The sequence below is a fragment of the Callithrix jacchus genome, chromosome 2 (assembly GCF_049354715.1).
Source record: "Callithrix jacchus isolate 240 chromosome 2, calJac240_pri, whole genome shotgun sequence".
In the NCBI taxonomy this organism is placed as follows: Eukaryota; Metazoa; Chordata; class Mammalia; order Primates; family Cebidae; genus Callithrix; species Callithrix jacchus.
Genome location: NC_133503.1, coordinates 37,203,753 through 37,224,399, shown reverse-complemented (window position 1 = coordinate 37,224,399; position 20,647 = coordinate 37,203,753). Strand labels below are relative to the sequence as shown.

Below are 20,647 nucleotides of genomic sequence, written 5' to 3'. Positions count from 1 at the left end.
GGGACATTTATTTTCAAAGGGTACAAAGTTGCAGGATGAATAAATCTAGAGCTCTTGGCCAGGCATGATGGCTCACACCTGTAATCCCAACACTTTGGGAGGCCAAGGTGGATGGATCACTTGAGCCCAGGAGTTCGAGACCAGCCTGGCCAACAGCACGAAACCCCATCTCTACTAAAAATACAAAAACTAGCTAGACTTGGTAATATATGCCTCTAATCCCAGCTATTATGTTTGGGAGGCTGAGGTATGAGAATCACTTGAACCAGGGAGGCAGAGATTGCAGCAAGCTGTGATCATACCATTGCACTCCAGCTGGGGTGACAGAGCAAGGGAAAAAAAAAAAAAATCTAGAGCTCTACTCTACAGCATGAAGCCTACAGTTAACAGTATTGTATTATACTGTATTTGAAAAACTTGCTAAGAGAGTAGATTTTAGGCCCTCTTACCACCCACACAAGGTAACTCTAAGATAACAGATATGTTAAATGGCTTGACTGTAGTAATAATTTATGCATATCTAAATATCATGTTGTATACCTTAAACATATACAGTAAAAACAAAATAAAAAAATAAAAATAAATGCTGCTGTCAAAAAAGCAAGTCCTACACATGCTCAAATTTTCATTCAATGCAACATCTACTTACATAAACTCTCCCTGTATATTAGGCAGCTCACAGAAAAGCTTACACTAACAATTCAATAAAATAATCTTCAAATGCCTCTACAGAACTATGGACTACTAATTTAGGTAAGCATCTCTTGCAGAAAACCCAAGAGTTCAAAGAAAGATGATAATCATACCATAACTGTGTAACAAAACTCAGCCTCTGTACCTGCTCACCGCAGAGCCCATTTAAAACATTTACAGCACTCAAGTACCACCAGTCTAGCATGGAAAGATACTCTAAAAAGCTCTTTTGCTCCACTTACTTCAAGCAGCTATCCCAGACCTGGATCTATTTTATTTAGGCTAGGATATTCAAATTCAGAAACTTAATATTGAAATTTAGATTCTAGTATTTATTTTACTTCTAGGGGTATTTAATTTTAATGGAGAACTCTGCCACCATTAAGATGTTGTAAAATCATATTTGTTAACTTGGGAAGATGTACAATGGTACAAGTATGAAGAGCTCAGACCTTCAGGTCAGACAGATCCAAGTTCAAACTGCACCTGTATTATGTGTATGTATTTTTGAGCAACTCAACAGGGTTATCATGGGGATAAAATGTCTCTCAGCACAATGGCTGGCATATGGTAAGCAGTATAAAAGCATGGACAATCATTACTAACAACATTTTTAAAAAGAGGAAAAGGTAAGAAAATAACAGATGTAAGTCCACATATACACATATCCAGAATTAAGTCTGGAATGTTATAAACAAAAGTAAGTGCTGTATATATTACAGACAATATATAATGAACACAGAACTTCTTTAATCAGGAAAAAATTAAGCTACTCTAATTTTGAAGAGAAGAAAGTGCAACCACAAAATAATGCAGTAACAAGCTCTTCAGAGTCCTTCAAAAGCGCTGGCTATGCTAAGGAGATTCCAGGAAGGCATTTGCAGAACTGAGAAAGGATAAGCATCTAAATTGAGTGATTCACTTCACTACAATAACAATATATCTTTTCAAAAGATCTTTGAAAAGAAACATTAGCTGCATACCATTCATAAATTGCACATCAAACTATTACCCAAATCAAATTAAAATTTTATACTTGACATATTAACATAATCGCATTCCTCAAATATCTGTCCAGTCCAACCAAAATATGTCCAGTTATTGCATTCTTCTTTTGGGATCCTACAACTACTGTGTTCATGTTTTCGGGCAAGAACAGGGATAAAACATATCCTTAAGGAACATTATCCTTACCAGGTCCTAAACTGAACCAATATTCTTCTGCCTAAAACTACAGTTTTAAGTATTTTAAAAAATACAAGCTATAACAGAAATTACGCGTGACTACCATGTCATTCTGGACATTCAGTGAAGTTGATCCTAACCTCTTATCTACTCACCTTAGCTGGTTGGTTACTTATCGGTTAGAACTATCCAACAGAGTTACAATGCAAGTCAAAAATAAACCACCCATACAATTTTTATAACACATACATTATAGATACATATATAATCAATGTAAATATGATTTTTCATATTTACATTATAAGTGAAAAGAAACAGGTAAAAGTAAAGTTTAATAGCAGATTATATTTGAACCAATATATCTAAAATATTATCAATGAGATAATTTACATTCTGAAATCTGGTGTATACTTATAGCAAATTTCAGTTTACACCTGTCACATTTCAAGTGCTCAACAGCCACATATGGCAAATGGCTACCATACTGAACAGCAGAGAGACAGTACTACTCAAACCCATGGCATATGTTTGTTCTTACCAATTATAAGCCCTAATGCCAGTCAGTCAAACATGACCATGATCTGCTGGGCAAGAATGTTCCCGTCAAAAACAAATGGAGTTCATTTCAAAGGCTGGGGGTCCTTTATATTTCAGACACTGTCTTAAGTATTTTCAGATTTGGAGTTTTGGGGAAGGAGTAGTCTTGCTTATTCATTCATTGAGGAGTCAGGGTTGAAGGGGGGTATGGTAACAGAGACAAGTCTGGTTCCAATAAAGTCGACTATTAGAAAAACACATGCCTTTAAAATGGGAGAAATGAACATATTAACAGCATATCCCTCAGAGGAATAAAGAGGTCAGCTATATAAAGCATACGGCCCTTCAGAAGTCTTTCTCAGTAGCACAGAAATAACGTCAGAGAACATTAAATCACATAACTGGGCAACCAAATCAGCTATATATTTAAAAACCAGAAATTTTAACCCATCAACCAGACAGCAGACTGTTTTAACTCATTAACTTAATAATTTGAAACCTAGTTCTACGGATATTTCATGTTTATATGCAGAAAATACTGAGAGTTAAGAACTGTTATTTTATGTTCTGCACAGAAGAAGAAAAGAAAAAAACCTGGAAATATATATCCCTAAATGCTAATAGTAGTGGTGGTTCTGTACTTTAATGCACATGTCTGGCTTCCAATTATGAAAAAAATAAACAAAATAGTAATAACATTTCAAATTTAATTATGTTTCATTTTAATTTCAAACCATTCATTTTTAAACCTTTTAAGATTATGATATCCATCCAAAGCTGTTTTTCTCTCTCACAGGCAGAGCAACTTTAGGCTGACAGAGCAAAAACAAATTAAACTTAACCACAATATAACCACATTTCATTTCAAGGAAACCTGGAAGTCATCTGTGAAACTACAAGGACACACGGTGGCAAAACCTCCACTGTCATGTATCTGTGGTATTTCCCTAATGTGAAGTAAGTAGAGGTCAAATGCATTACTTTTATCAATATTTCCTTAGAGCCTGTACAGTTGAGTTAGCTGCAGAGCCACGACCGCCCTACCAACTCTTCATCAAACCACAATGCAAACAACAACATTAATGCTGCTAGCCTCCTGACCCTTGGAAATGTTAAAAGGGACTGGCCCTCAGCAGATGAATCAAATTTAACTCTGCTCTGATTTAAGGTATCACTTTCACTTAATTGCTTATTTCAGAGTATTCGGTTTAATTTTTCAACAAATGTAATCTGTATACTGAGAGATCTATAGGAAGTAGAAATAAACCACCACAACCTCCTCCTTCATCCCCTATAGAATGTAAGGCCCATAAGGGTAAGGGTCTTTGGTTTTCCCCCCCACACTATTGTATCCTTAGCACCATGAAAATCCAAAATTATTCATTTTATTCATTCTACCAATTCATTAAGCAAGGATTTACCTCTGGCAGCATTATACTAGACAGTGAATGAATATTTTTTTAAACAGTTGTCATGTTCCAAAGGTTTAAAACCTAGTTGCAGAATAAAATAGATAAAGGAAACACAATTAAACAATAATTCAAGGAAGTATACAATAATAAGGCACAAAATTTCAGTCACCAGAGAAATAATTTAAGATGATGAAGTTTGAAATGGGCTTCAGCAGAGAGATGAAAACCAAATGTGGACCCTGAAGAAAGAGCAGATTAGGTTTACACAGGTAGGAAGGGAATTTCCAGACATAATGAATAATGTCCTACACTAAAGACAACAGCTCAGCCTGGCCTGGGCAGGCAGAACAAAGTGGAAAATGGAGAGAGTGGAGAGACACTGAAGATAATGGCAGTGGGAACAGAAAGGGACAAACAGAATAAACCACCAGAGCAGTTTTTCCATCTTAGATGCACATTGGAATCAACTGGGAAGCCTTTTAAAATAACTGACACCTAGATCTTGACACAGAGATTCTGACTTAATTGGTCTGGGGTACACGTGAAACATTAGGATTTTTAAGTTGCCCAAGGACTGTAATGTGCATCCAAAGTTAAGAATTGCTGCCTCAGAGAAAAAGCCAGTGGGGCTTGTTAATAAGCAACAAAAAATGAAGAAAACACTTTAAGAATGTGTGGCTATAAAAATATTAATTACAATATGAGAGAATCTAGGAAATAGAAAAAGTGAGTATTATGTGAGCCTTTCTGGACTTCACAACAATGTTTACAAAGTTCCATGCAGTGAACAAGTTTTCATTAATGTAGGTCATTTCAATTCTCCACATAACAATTATTTGTCTAACATTTTTCAACAGAAAAACTTAAAATGAACCGTTTTAAAAAAAAAATCAAGGTAGAAGTCAACCAAAAGATTTCAAAATAAATCTTCTAGAGAGCCTCCTGGATTTCCCAGCTAGAAATAACCTCAACCTCCTTGCAATTTCCACAGCATTTTGTCTGTACCTATGACACTCCCATTAAACCCCCCACAGAAATTGTCTATTCCAGAAGGGAGGAATCAGTCTCATTCCTCCTCTTACATTGTGCCCAAAACACTGCTCTGCATGTGACACATTCTCAGAATGAACTGATTGACAGGCAGACATTGCTGGTTATATTCTGACACTCACTAGAGGTTCTAAATGTTTCTAAATGCTTTATAAATAAGCAAAAATCTATCCCCAGTTGCTTCTGCTTCTTCCAGAACGCTTTCATCATTCTATGCTTTCTTCAAGTATGCTCCACTGCCCTCTCCTTTATCCTCACTTCAGTGCTTTTTGACAGGTCCAAGCCTGTTCACCGTTACACGAGTCCATACAAGGAAACTAAAGTTTTTCACCATACCCAGAGACCATCTCCTAAAATACATTTCTAAATTTCAAGAAGATTTCTTTCAAGACCCCTACCTTAATACTCAAATTTCAGCCTCACATCACACATTGTTCCAGTTTTCATTTAAGAATGCTATTGTGGTCTCCATGTCTTCAGTATAAATGAGTGTTTCCCACTTTTTCTTACATCGATGGCATGAAAAGACAGCATTGTTTGTATGGCACTCTAGGGAGAAACCTCAAAGTACTCATGACTGGGGTGACTGGCCCAAGAATGTGAAACCCCAAGACTCAAGGAATATCTTATATACTGATTAGGAAGCTCTAGAATGGGGCAATCAGAACAGATTTATCACAACCTCCTTCCCACCAAAGTCTGTTTTTGAAGTGGTTTCCTAATAATAACTGCATTAGACACTTTTACACCACTTCCAGCACCACGTTAGTAGTCGACTAACCATTTACCTAACATGAGTTTTTGTTCCCATTTAAGACTGCAACATTGTGAGCCATTCTTCAACATACCCGTAAAAAAAAATATTTTCTAACATTCAATCTTAGCTATGGATTTTTAACTGTGTCCCATATTTTCACTGTGACTTAAAAACAGCTTTTTCCATTTGATTCAACAAAATCTCTAATCTCATTTTTCTGAAGTAGACTGCCTATAATCAAAACATGACTTTTTTTTTTTTTTGAGGCACTCTTGCTCTGTTGCCCAGGCTAGAGTACAATGATGCGACTGTAGTTCACTGCAATCACAACCTCCCAGGCTTAAACGATTCTCCTGCCTCTGCCTTCTAAGTAGCTGGGACCAGCCGTGTACCACCATGCCAGGTTAACTCGTATTTTTTGTAGAGATGGAATTTCACCATGTTCCCCAAGATGGTCTCAAACTCTTGGGCTCAAGCAATCCACCCACCTCAGCCTCCCAAAGCACTGGAACTACAGGCTTGAGTCACCATATCCAGCGGACAATGGCTTTAAAATATTCAATATATGGGCTGGGCGGGTGGCTCACACCTGGAATCCCAACAGTTTGGGAGGCTGAGGTGGGCAGATCACGAGGTCAGCAGATCAAGACCATCCTGGCTAACACGGTGAAACATCCTGTTTACTTAAAAAAAAAAAAAAGTCAATATGCATCACCAATTTCAGTGTGGTAGAACCAGATAAACAGAGGAAGACATTCATTTTCACCCTAAAAATTCCATCATGATTCATCATCACCCATCAACTTATACAGGCCTGTAAGTGAACAGACAAGATGTATGGCAAATGAACAAATGAGAAAGGACCAAGATCTTTTTCTTCAATGTGTTAAATAAGCAAAAAAACACTAGTGATGACAACTAATTTGTACTGTCCTTCTTCCCTTTAAAATGATTTCATATAATTTTTTTACTTTATTTATTGCTAATTAGCCATAGTAAAATAGTGGGTCCAAGGTTGAAATGACAGGGACCCTAAGTTAGCATTAAATAACTGGAATAGAAGAAGTATAAGTGAAAAAAAAAGAAAGATATATGGCAATAGAGAAAAATCAACAAATACAGAATCTTCTGTGGCCTTTAAAAGTCGGGTACCAAATGTCATAGCCTTGGTTTTTATGCACAAACCTTAAAAATTCAAAAGCCCTCTTCTATTCAGAGTTTGCTTCATATAACTCTACTTGGCAATTATCTACTCTTATGACATTCAACATGGTTCATGAAAAAAAATTTCATAAACTACAAATACTGAAGAGGCAAGTTTTCAACATTCCCCTTTGCCCAAAGTTAGCCACCTCGTTGGGATAATAAAATTTTAGTGATATACAAGGTCATTATTCTTTGGAGAGGCATGCTAAAATATTAGAGGTAAAGAATCACAACATCTACAACTTCCTTCCAAAGGTTTGAGGGAAAAAAGCATGTTTGTATATATCCACATATATATTTATAAACACACACACCTACACATGTATCTACATGTTAACTGATGAATACAGATACATTTCCTAGGTATATATTGCATGATTCTTGTAAGTTTAAAATTTCTCAAAAAGCTGGAGAGAGGGAAGAGCCACTTAGCCATCTATCCATTCCTTAAAAAATCAGGCCTACCCCAAAAAATTGAGGAGTCAAGGACATATTTGACATTAATAATGAAACATCTCAGATCCAACATGTTATAGAAAACTCCTCATAAATAATCCACTTCAAAGAAAAGCTTTCAAACTCACATTGCCCATGTACTCAGAAAGCAGGTCCTGCAGGGCCTGGCGAACAGCATTACATTCTGCCACAATTCGCTCACGACGATCGTCACGAGTGCAGGATGAGTCGGCCATCAAGGCAGCCCCGCTAATGATGCTTTCCAGACGCTCCTCCAGGGAAGGCCTAAAGCGCTCCTCACTGAAGCTCAAGGGGTCCACAATGATTTGTTTCTGCAGAGAAGTATTACTGAATGTTAGTATTCATCTCTGTTCCCTCCTTTATTCAAGGTGAGGAAAGTGATATTAGTAATATCAAGATTTAACACAAAAATTCCAACATCTGAAAGAAAGTTATACTTCTTAGCAGATAAGGGGCTGTCCCAGAGAAGTTGGCCTACTGTTGATCACTCCTCAAAGAAAGTTCTAGAAGTAATGCTATGCAGCCAAACAGGGTGTGCACAATGGATGATACCACAAATACAAATATATCATGCTCACATAACTTATTCTGAATATCTAAAGGTAAACCTGTATAATACTAGCAATTCAAATCATAGGATGAGAATTACAAAGAAAATAAACTTACCTCTCTCTTATATGCAGGATATAAAACTGCCATGTGATATTCAGAACTGTTGCACCACAATAAAATTAAAAAATAAAAACAAAACAGGCCAGGTGTGGTGGCTCATGCCTGTAATCTCAGCACTTTCAGAGACTGAAGGAGAAAGATTGTTTGTGGCCAGTTCAACACCAGCCTAGGCAACAAGGCGAGACCCTAGCTCTACAAAAAAATTAAATAAGCTGGGCATGGTGGCACACACCAATAGTCCCAACTACTCAGGAATATCACTTGTACCCATAGCAATGATCTATGATTGCACACTCCAGCATAGGCCACGTAAGAACTTGTCTCTTAAAATACACACACGTGTGTGCACACACAATTGATCTCTAACCTGAAAGTTTCAGAAAGAAATGCATTTATAATGAATTTCTATTTTACTCACCTTATACAACTAATCAAATTTTCTGAATAATTCAGTCTCAAATTTATCCTATGTCTAAATTAGAGACTTACTTTCCTCAAGGACCTCTACTATTCTATAAGAGATGAAAGCAATCCTCCCAAAAAGCTACTCTATGAGGAAGAACTGCTCCAATAAAAATAAACCCTTTTTTGGCCAGGTGTGATGCCTCTTGCCTATAATCCCAACATTCTGGGAGGCCAAGGCAGGCAGATTACCTGAGATTGGGAGTTCGAGACCAGTCTGACCAATATGAAGAAACCCCATTTCTACTAAAAATACAAAATTAGTCAGGTGTGGTGGTGCATCCCTGTAATCCCAGCTACTCAGGAGGCTGAGGCAGGAGAATCGCTTGAACCTGGGAGGCAAAGATGGCAGTAAGCCAAAATTGCACTCCCGCCTGGGCAACAAGAGCAAAATTCCATCTCAAAAAAGTAAATAAAATAAAATAAAACAAACAAAAAATAAATAGATAAATAAATCCTTTATCTTTCTCCCTTTCCCCTCCCGACTCCACTTACATCCAGCTTTCTCAGTGCTTAGTGAGGTCTGGTCACAAGTAAGCTTTAGGTACAAGGTGAAACAGCATCCTCAAGACAGCAGCTATTGGTCTCCCTCCAATTTCTCTACTTGATATAATTTATTCTCATACTGATAAATGTCTGTGCAAATATTATGGCTTTAATTTTTCTTTATAGAAACTATGTCCTTATTGATTTCAACTTAAATGCCAAATTTTTTTCTACCAAAACCTTGCCCTTTTCCAATAAGTATACATTTCTTCCTTCCCTTCCAAAGAACCCTCAGTTTTCAAACTGAACATGCAATACCTTCAGTTCATTATTAATCTACATTTTAGCTGATCATTTTTCTTACCAGATTAGGTTATTACAGGATTTCTCTGGCCAAAACTGAATACAAAATGCTTTCTGGCCAACAAAAATGAGAAATGAATGGTCACAGAATTTTATTACAGTAACAGAGCCTCAATAGGCCTGAGATCATTTAGTACAAACCCTCATTTTACAAATAAATACCAGTGGCCCTGAGAAGTTAAATGGTTTCTGGTAGATATTACTCAACTTAGGGCAAAATGTGCTACTTGGGTATCTTTGAAAGATACCCAATGCTGCCAAATTTTGAGGGGAAAAAAAACAACATTGCTAGTAAATTTTAACATGCACCGTAAGAGTTTGTTATAAAATAATTTAATGTTTAAAGCTTCACGGTAAAAACTAAGTTCTAACACCAAGATCTTTAGACTTAACATGCCTTCTTGCTTTATGAAAAGTCTTAAATCAGCCATGCATATCAATAAGGATCAGCTAGCTAAGCAAAAGTAAGGTGGCAAAAGAAAGAAAGAAAAAGTAAAGGCAGAAAAAAAAATGTACTCCACTGTATTTTTATTATTATTATTTTATATTTCACAGCATCGCTACTTTATGAAAGGATGCTGGCCACCTGGAACACAAATTCTCTTCCTTTATTTGTTTTTAATTTGCTCCAACATTACTTTTAAAGCCCTTAAAAAAAAAAAATTAAACTGCTGCCATCTACTGGAAGCTATGAGGCATTGTGGGTAGGAATTAAAAACATACAACCCACCACGTAATTAACATTAGAATTGTGTACAGAGGACAGACCTAGAGCATCATTTATGGAAAGTAATTATGGCATTATGCTAAGAAAGTATTTTAATCCCAAATTTGCTTCCACTTGATTAAATTTTTGTTCATTATTCCACTGTAGTCATTGAAAAGAAGTATATCTAGGCAAACAAGGATTAGAATGATGGTACTTTTGCTGCAGTCACTTAGGATGTTTCTCTGTCTCCCAATACACCACAGCCTCTCGGGGACAGACCCTACGTGTACTTTGTTTCTGTATCTACCATAGCTTCATATCTGCCAGTTCAAAATCTTGGTTGAAATGAATCAAACCCATATCCTCAATAAAGAATGACCTCACAGGAAACACAAGCTACATAAAAGAATCCAAAAGTTTAATTCAAACTAAAAATAAATGTTTTGGGCCAAGTTAAACCCAAGTAAACTGATGATTCATAATTTCTTTTACTTAGATTACAGATCTAAGTGGAAACTAAGCTATCATTAGAGGCCTTGATCACTTTTCCCCAGAAACCTGTTATCTTTTGAGGGATGGTCAAAAGCTAGAAATTTCCACCCAAGCATAACTTACATCAAAGTTATTGAGTGCATATGCCAGTTCTCCTCCTCCTCCCCCCTGGTGCTGGGAGGCATCGTCTGAGGCAGTGGCCTGGGCTGCATTGGAAATGCCCGTGACCGCCTGCTGCAGCTGCTTGTATATCAGGTCCCTGTTGGCCTTATAGGCTGCGACATCAGGGTGCTGTAGGCATGCCTGGGATGCAGTATAGAGGATCGGAACATTCTTCTGCAGGATTCCTCTAGCTGCAGCCATCTGATCACGATGGCCAACATCTTTCAGTTCCTACAAGAGTAAAAGAAGAAATCGGAGTACTCTTTATATGGGTCCTACTCACATAAAAATTTGTCAGTAAATGCTGAAAAGTTAGAATTTCTACTAATTAGACACATTATCTTCATTAACAATCTAGTTGAAAGTCAATCAAAGAAGCCAGTATGGCTTAGCAGGTAAGATTCTGAGTTTTGTAATCACACAGACCTAGATTTCTCCTGGATATTTTGTAACCTTATTTCAAACCCTCAGGGCTAAGGTTCCCCTTCTGTCAAAGAAAAGCAATAATAGGCATCTTACTGTTTTGAGGATTAAATGAGACAATGTATGTGAAGTACTTAGTACAGCACTCAATAAGGCATTAAATAAAAGACAAAACTCCCTAACATATTGATTACAACTCTATATAGATATATGTACTATTCCAATCAAAAGTAGAAAGATCATGAAGAAATACATTCAAACAGAGTTAAGACCTATTATGAGGATTATTTTTTATTAAGTTACACAATTTCATTTTAAGGGTTTTGTGAAATTTGGTCCAGGATACCATAGGTATGCATGAACTAGATAAACTAGGTGATGATATGGCAAGGCTATTCTCACAAGCATGTAACTCCTCCCCTCCCCTTCCCCACCCCAAAGACCACTTTAGGACACAGAACCATACTTTTCATACACAGTACATTAAACAGTTCACAGGTCACTAAGCCATAAAGTTGAGACGTAAGTGCTTCATAATCCCAATCTATGATTACAATACTCTGCATAGATGTGGTCTTAAACTGTTTGTTTTTTTTTTTATTTCTTCTACCCCATAATTACAATTCACAGTACGAAGGATCTGAGGTCCTTGGCATCATTTCCACTAATGATGGCATCTACTTGATAGGCTTGAGTAGATATGCTAAGTGACAAATAAGTGATGCCAAAAATAAACAAGATGGGAATGGGAAGCAGGTATTTCTGGTATTCCCCTTATACTCACATTACTCAGAAGGAAAAAAAAAGGCTTTCATAAAAGTGGATCACCACCACAGAAGAATACAAGCGATAACTCTAAATGATCACTAAATGTAGTCCAACTCTATTTTACATGTTAAGATGTCAATGTTAACGTCATCAACTGAATCCTAGAGTATACATTTAAACATTTTGAGTATTACATGTGTAAACAATAAGAGAAAATTGACCAAGTTAAAAAGGACAAAGTCAATTACTCAATTAGCCGTTTGACTTAGCTATTTAGTGCTTCATCTTTCTAAGAGTTCCTAATTAGGCATTAGAGACACCAAACTGGCTTCCTTTTTCTGAAACTTCATCTGAGTATATATATTTAGGTTTGCATCTTTATTCAAACCTTGTATAATATGACAGCTTACTTTCCTCCTAGAATTCTTTCTCGTTTGGAATCTAAATTTGCAAGTAGTAGCTCACAGCACTCCAAATGCCCTGTAACATAGTACATCAGGCTAAATACTCAAAAACAGGACCCTGTAGATTTAAAGAATCGGTGATCATTTAAAGACTCAAGCAACAAGGGGCTGCAACTACACATTACACTTAAACAGCTGGTGCTCATGTTTTCTGTGGTATTTTCTAAATGCCTTCACCACAATCTCCGGGGTTCTAAAAGTTTTCTAGGAAGGAATTCGCCTTAAAGCACCTAAATTGTCCATTGTTTTATAAAAATGCTTCACAATCAGCTTTGGCATTCCTCCTAACTATCTATGACCCAGTAGATCGGCACAGCCTCTTTAAAGGTTAGTTACCAAAGACACTCGTGGTCATCTCAAGTTAGTAGATACCATAATTACTATTGCTGAATAGTAATTCATGACTTTCCTAAGCCACTGCCTGGTATGGTACAAACTTCTACTTTTCCAAAGACTACATCGGGCTAAATATTCAGAAACAGGATCCTGTGGATTTAGAGAACTGGTGATCATTTCAAGACTTGAGTTATGACAAGGAGCTAGGGCTAACCATTATGCTTAAACAGCTGGTGCGTATGCTCTGTGTGGCATTTTCTAAATGTCTTGCCCTCATCATACCGTATCTCTGATAGACTCCTATTTACAAAGTATGAGGGATATATTTTAATCTATGATGAAAATAACAATGAAATACCATCATTTGTCCTGACTGCTAAACTATTCTTTTTTCTCTCTTAGAGCTGTTCTTGCCTTAGCACAAAGAAATTTCTTACATAAAGAAACAGACACTATCACAATACGGCACTATTTACTGTAATAAGAATAATGATTAAAAGTATTCTTTTCAACATATATAACGCCAATAAGTAATCCAGATTACTGAGGAAAGTGGCCTATTAAGCAACATATTAGATTACTTATGAAATTAGTCTCTTGGTCTACTTTAGCTTTCATAATTCCCAACTTCACCAATCCACTGATGGTTAGGCAGACTCAGGAACAGTCAAAGAACTGCTTTCAATGTAATCTGAACTATCCATCCCATGGATTCACCAAGAAATAGAAGCTAACTTCTAAGCAATCTATAACACTGTGTTTAACCAAGAGCTGAAAATTCAAGTGAAAGCCTCCTCTCATTTCTCCCTTAACAATATAAAACTACAGCCATAGATTTCTCTTGGATACAAATGGCTACACTTAAATAAGTGTCCATGGTCAAATAATCCAACCAGTCCAAATTATTTACAAATAAAACACTGACAATAACATCACTATTCAGTGTCTGTTCAAGATTTCAGGAAAAAAAAAATCACAAAAGGCAAGAATTCATAGACTAAGTAATAAATAAGAAGCATTACATTCTCACCAAATACCTCAATAAGCTCTCTGTACATGGAGGGAGGGAATGTAAGCATCAAGGCATTATTACATAACTAGCATGTTAGGAAGCCAGAGTCGACAATGTGAGGCAGAGGTGGTCCTTCTCATAGGAGCCAGGGTTGATGCCAACTCATCCTTACTTCTGCCATCACTTTTACACTCACAGTCAAAGAACAGCATAGAGCTAATGAAATTCAACACTTCTAGTCAGCAAATAATATTCCAGCCACACTTAATTAGAAAGCAACTGATTAGGATCACACTTAGAATCCAATTCCAGTACAGCAAAGCAGTTTAATCATTCAGTTTTTAAGTATTTATTGAACACTACTATACCCAGGCAATGTTCTAGGCAGTAGGGATTATAGGAAGAATTAAAACAGTATCACTGTCCTCTGGAGCCAAATAACCTGGGTTCAAATCCTGGCTCCACTACTTGTCAGTTGAGAGACCTTGCCAGATTACATAATCTCTATTAAAATTAATATGCAACCAGTTATAGTATCTACCTCGCATTATTCTGTTAAGATAGTAACTGAGTTTATGTTTACAAAGGGTTTAAAATCGTGACATAAGATGGCCAACTAGAAGCTCCTAGCATTCATCCCCCTCAAAACAACACCCAAAACAATGATTAAACAACTACATTTTAACAAAAATAACTGAGATAGAGCACAGAGTGCATCAGAGAACTTACAAAAACCCTAGTTACAAAACTCAAGGCGGCCACATGGAAAAAAGAAGGAAACACCTGGCCTCCACCACCCTATACCCCAACCAGGATCATCTGGGAACCAGGACAAACCTCCCTACTGGAAGGAGGTAAGCAAGAGGATCTCAGCAACCCCCATCAATACCTGGGACACATATAGACCTCACCACTGTCCCTGCAGTTCTCATAGGCACTAAGCCCAGCTGAGGGAGCTGCCTAGAGTCCACACTGCTGTGTTCCCTCCAAGAAGGGGGGCAACACTGGGACTTGCCCTCTATGGCCCATGCAACTACTGCGCTATACCATCTTGGAAATGGAACTATAGCTGGAGTGTGTCTTGCTCCTGGTGTTAGTAGCCACAGCTTCCCTTCATCCCCAAGGCAAAGTTACCACCAGACTATCACAATCCATTGGCCAAACATCCCCAAGCTGCAAGCAACTGTTATACCCTTACTCATGGAGCCAAGGAGAAAGGAAGCCCACTCTATCTACCCTACTTCTCTCCCTGTAGTAGCCCATTCTGGCACCACTAAGAAGGACTACCCAAGACTGGATAATTTATAAAGAAAAGAGGTTTAATTGGCTCATGGTTTCACAGGATATACAGGAAGCACAGCTGGTGGAGGTGGCAGGTGGGGTTCATTTAGGACCCTTACAATCATGGCAGAGGGCAAAGAGAAAGGAATCATAACTTATATGGCCAGAGCAGGAGGAAGTGAGCGACGGGGAAAGTTTTAAACAACCAGATCTGTGAGAACTCACTCAGGAGAACAGCAAGGGGGAAATCAGCCCCCACAATCCAATCACCTCCTACCACGCCCCTCTTCCAACACTGGGGATTACAATTCAACATGAAATTTGGGTGGGGATGCATATTCAAACAGTATCACTCCCCTTTCAGGAAAACAGTACCTTCGCTGCTCAAAGGAGTCACCCCACACTGGTGCCCAATTTGAAGCAGTGCCTTGCATGCAAGGAAATGGCACCCAGAGCAGTCACGCATCCAAATACCTTAGCAGAAGTAGCTCCCTGCATCCCCAGGAAACAATGCCTGGACTGCCCAGAAAAGTCATGCCCCCGAGGCCTCAGCTGGAGGAACTGGTGCCCTGAAGCAGCTGAGCATCCCAGGGCTAAGCTGACATAGTAACCTGCATCCAAGAAAACAGAGCAGTGGCTGAGCAGAGACACTCGCCCTACAGGCCAAACATCTCTAGTAGCCTGTTTCCCTAACGTGGGATCCCCTAGAGTCTGAACTGCTGAGACACTCCTCTCCTTGCAGAGTAGGTAATCGCTGTGCTGTACCCCCACCCCATCCAGAATACACACAACTGCCATTCTGCGACATGCTGCTGTTGCACCTGGCTTCACAGAGCCTAGGATACTGCCGAGCTCCACCAACCGGGGAATTAGAGTCACTACTGCATGGTGCCTCATCCTCTGGGCCCCAATTTGCCACTGAGCCCTATTGGCTCAGGTTCCCAAATTGTAGATACACGCACCCTGCTCTCTGGGCCCAAACTTCCAGAGCACCCCTTCTTCCCTAGTTGTGCCAATGATGTGTCCTGCTCCCTAGGGGAAGAATCACACCTCAACCTAGGCCCCTAGGCCAAAGCTACTGAAGTGCCTCGGAGTCACAGATCCTGGCTTTATGGGCAACCGATATCCAACTGTGCCAGAGAAAACAAAGCCAGGCACTCATTACATCCCAAGATGCAGGTGCCACAGCACTAAGTTCACAAAACCCTAAACCTGGGACCCCTGCCCCACAGCCACCCCGAGCACCTGTATCTGGAAGCCAGTGCCACAGCAGCTGCTTATATTGTACACTGCTTTATACCTGACACAAGGATCCCCTGACACAAAGAGGGATCACCCCACCTATTGTGGGATAAAAAGGAGGAGGACCCCAAAAGCCCTTGACACCAGGACCTACATGACCGCCACAACTACCACCATCTTCTACAGCCTAGGCAACTGAGGCACCTAAAGTTACTGATGATTTTGAACACAGATGAAGAAGCTGCATGAAGAATGTACCACTGCTCCTCCTGAGCACAGAGTCACCACACACTCTCCAGCCAGCACACTAAAATCCAATTGCAAGGGAAAGTCTCTATAAAAGCCATTTAAAGGACTACAGAAGAGGTGACTGTCCTACCAGATGCAAAGACATCAAAACAGGGACAGGAAAAACATGAAAAAGCAAGTAAATATGATACCAACAAAGGAACATAACTTTTTAATACTAGAACCCAATATAAAGGAAGTCACTGTGAGCCCAGGAGTTTGGGACCAACCCAGGCAACATAACACAAGACCTTATCTCTACCAAAAAAAAAAAAAAAAAAAAAAAAATTAGCTGGGTGTGACATGCCTGTAGCCCCAGCAACTTGGGAGGCTGAGATTAAAGGATCACTTGAGGCTGCCAAGAAAACGCCACTGCGCTCCAGCTTGGGCACAGAGCAAGACCCTCTCTTTAAAAAAAAAAGTGGGGGGGAATCAAATTGCCAGAAAAATAATTTAAAATCTCGTCCAGATGCAGTGGCTCACACCAGTAAGCCCAGCTATTTGGTGGGTGGTGGAGTCGGGAGAGAAGGGGGTTAAGGCACAAGAATCATGTGAACCTGGGAGGCGAAGACTGCAATCAGCCAAGATCATGACATGCACTCCAGCCTGGGTGACAGAAAACAGAGTGAAAGTCTGTCTCAGAAAAGTAGTAACAAAATAAAATAATTATCTTAAGGAAACTCTAAGAGATACAATAAAATACAGATAGAAAATTCACAAAAATCAGGATGTGAATGACAAATTCAACAAAAAGAAAGTATGAAGAAGAACCAAACAGAAATCATGCAGTTGAAGAATATAATGATGAAAAACAACAACAACAAATTCCATAAAAAAATACAATAGAAAGCTTCAAAAAATTTCATCAAGAAAATCTCAGAACCTGAAGATAGGTAGTTTGAAATTACCCAGTCAGAGAGGAAAAAAAAAAAAAAAAAGGATGAAAAAGAGTGAAGAAAGCCTGTAAAACTTATGGGAGAGCATTAAATCAACAAATATTCCTATCACAGGAATTCCAGAGGGAATAAAGACATAGAACACCTATTTAATGAAATAATAGCTGCAAACTTTCCAAGTCTGGGGAGAGATATGACACACATACCCAAAAAGCCCAAAAAGTCCCCAAAGAGATTAAATCAATAAGGTAGTTGTCGTTATTGGGTAGTTATACACACAAGGCACATTATAGTCATATTGTCAAAAGTCAAAGACAAAGATAAAATTCTAAAAACAGCAAGAGAAAAGCATCAAGTCACAAAAAAGGGAATCCCCTTTAGACTAACAGAGATTTCTATGCAGAAACCCTACAGGCCAGAAAAGAACAGGAGAAAATATGTGCAAGGGATTATTACCCAGAATATACAAACAACTCAAGAGCAAAAACTCACATAATCTGATTTTAAAATAGGCAAATGTAGCCGGGCACAGTGGCTCACAACTGTAATCCAGGCACTTTGGGGCGCCAAGGTGGGTGGATCATTTTTGAGGCCAGGAGTTCAAGACCAGCCAGACCAACATGATGAAACCCTGACTCTACTAAAAATACAAGAATTAGCTGGGAATGCTGGTGCATACCTATAGTCCCAGCTACTCAGGAGGCTGAGGCAGGAATAGCTTGAAACTAGGAGGCAGAGGTTGCAGTGAGCCAAGATTGCACCACTGCACTCCAGCCTGGGTGACAGAGTGAAACTCTGTCTTGAAAAAAATAATAATAGGCCCGGTACGTTGGCCTAGGCCTGTAATCTCAGCACTTTGGGAAGCTGAGGTGGGTGGACCATGAGGTCAAGAGATCCAGACTATCCTGGCCAACAATGGTGAAACCCCATCTCTACTAAAAATACAAAAATTAGCTGGCTGTGGTGACACACACCTATAGTCCCAGCTACTTGGGAGGCTGAGGCAGGAGAATTGCTTGAACCTGGGAGGCAGGTTGCAGTGAGCCAAGATCGCACCACTGCACTCCAGCCTGGCGCCTGGCAGCAGAGCAAGAGACTCTGTCTCAAAATAATAATAATAATAATAAAAGGCAAATGAGCTAAACAGACACTTCTCAAAAGAAGACACACAAACGACCAAAAGGTATATGGAAAGATCCTCAACACCACTAATGATCAGAGAAAAGCAAATCAAAACCTCAATAAAGTATCATCTCACTACAGTTAGAATGGCTATTAGCAAAACAAACAAAAATGCTGGTGGAAATGCAGGGAAAGGGGAAAGCTTATACAATGATGGTGGGAATGTAAATCAGTACAGCCATTATGGAAAACTGTATGGAATTTCCTCAAAAAACTAAAAATAGAACAATCATATGATCCAGCAATCCCAATACTGGGTATTCAAAAGAAAGGAAATCAGTATGTCAAGGAAAGACGTGCATTCTTGTTTACTGCAGCTCTATTCACAACAGCCAAGATATGGAATCAACGTAAGTGTCCATCAACAGACAAATAGCATGTGGCATATATTCACGATGAAATACTATTTAGCCAATTAAAAAAGACAACATTCTGTCATTCGTGGCAACATGGATGAGCTTAGAGGACACTGTGGTAAGTCAAATAAGACAGGCACAGGAAGATAAATACGTTTTCACTTATATACAAGCTTAAAAAGTTGACTCATAGAAGTGAGGAAGTGTAGTGGGAAGAAATGGGTAGCCAAAGGCTAGTTATCAGATACAAATACAGAGTTAAATAGGAGGAATAAGCTCTAGCGAAGGAGGCCAGTGGACAGTGCCCAAAATAAAGAATAAGTTTCCATCAGGCTAGGCCCTTAGGATAAAATGAGTATTCATCTGATTTCCAAGAAACACATTAGTCTACTGGAATATACACCAAGGCCCAAAGTCTATAAAAGGCCATTTTGTGAACAGGGGGCACACAGGAGCACATGACCAGTCTACTCAGTAAATTCTCTTTTAGGAGGCTAAGGTTAAAGCCTAAAGAGTTAGGCCCAAGGAAAACCATAAATGATCATGACTTACTATAAACTGAAGAAAATGGAAATATGTATCATTCAAAATCCTGGCAGAAAAAATTAAATAAAATGAAATTGGGTGACTCAAAGGCAGTTTAGAGAATATGCTATTATACAAAAGTATGCACAAAATACAGAGCAACTACAAAGCTGGTAGGACACTTAGGCATGAAGAGACAAGAGGAGGCAGTAGTTACCAAAACCAGGGAGGAAGATGTGTAGAGAATGCCACCCAACAGGAAAGCCATCACTTTTACCCAGGGCACCCTGCAGGAAAGAGGCCTGAGAGTAACACCCTAGCCTCATTCTATCTTCTTTGACCTCGAACTGGTGTTCCCACTCACCAAGCCCAAGCAGGAGCCCATGGATGAAATCTAGACAGGTTAGGTCCCTGGGGCAGAGAATAGGGTAAACAAGGGTGGGAAACAATATGGAAGGGCAAACAGAAGATTATCCAGAATGTATGTAATAACTCCAATTATTTCTGTGACATCTTATTTCAGAAAAGTTTGGCATTTACTGCTACTTTAAAAAAAACATGAAAAAAATACATAAGGGACTAAGTACAAGGAACTCTCCATAGACCCATGGCACATGGTATTAAAACTTAGGCACTGAGATGTATTTGGCTTTGGAAGAAAAACAACAACAAAAACTCAGGTAGCATTACTTGCTAGTAGGTTTCTTGAATAGCATACAAAATTCCAGATGATCATAATATTTCACACCTCAAGAACACCATCTATCTACTTATTCTACCATTTTGCAATGACGCACGCTAATAAGTAGCAGTCTTAATGTTTATTTTGTTAAAATAATAGTAAGTCTTCATAGACCAGGATCAGACAAGGTTTTAAACCACTAGGACTATTTGCCAAACTGTATCTTTTAAATATAACTTAATCTTTATTTCACATATTCAAATGAGAATTTGTATCAAAACCATTCATTAGAACAAATTGTGAACATAGTTTGGCCAACTTGCCATATTTACAGGATTACTATCTATTCAACAAGTTCTTCTCAGGGTCAATTCACTCCAGCAAAAAAGAAAAAATACTTGTAATTTATATGATGGAGACTAAGCCAACAAATGAATAAATGATAAAAGCACATTGAGCCTACACTAACTGAGGCATACCAACCTAGCTATATTACCATATACAATCTTAAGTATGCAAAACCAGGATC

General features: G+C 38.6%; 1 protein-coding gene across 5 annotated transcripts in view; it reads right to left on the bottom strand.

Annotated features, from left to right (window-relative positions):
• CTNNA1 (catenin alpha 1) overlaps positions 1–20,647 on the bottom strand; it is a 251,454-nt gene that overhangs the window by 104,230 nt on the left and 126,577 nt on the right. For all 5 annotated transcript variants that reach the window (XM_054252519.2, XM_054252518.2, XM_008985629.6 and 2 more), the window contains 2 exons: positions 10,625–10,894; positions 7,425–7,628 (listed from right to left, as the gene is read on the bottom strand). In XM_054252519.2, coding sequence (XP_054108494.1) covers positions 7,425–7,628; positions 10,625–10,894 — 474 coding nt within the window. The remainder of the gene's footprint in view (positions 1–7,424; positions 7,629–10,624; positions 10,895–20,647) is intronic.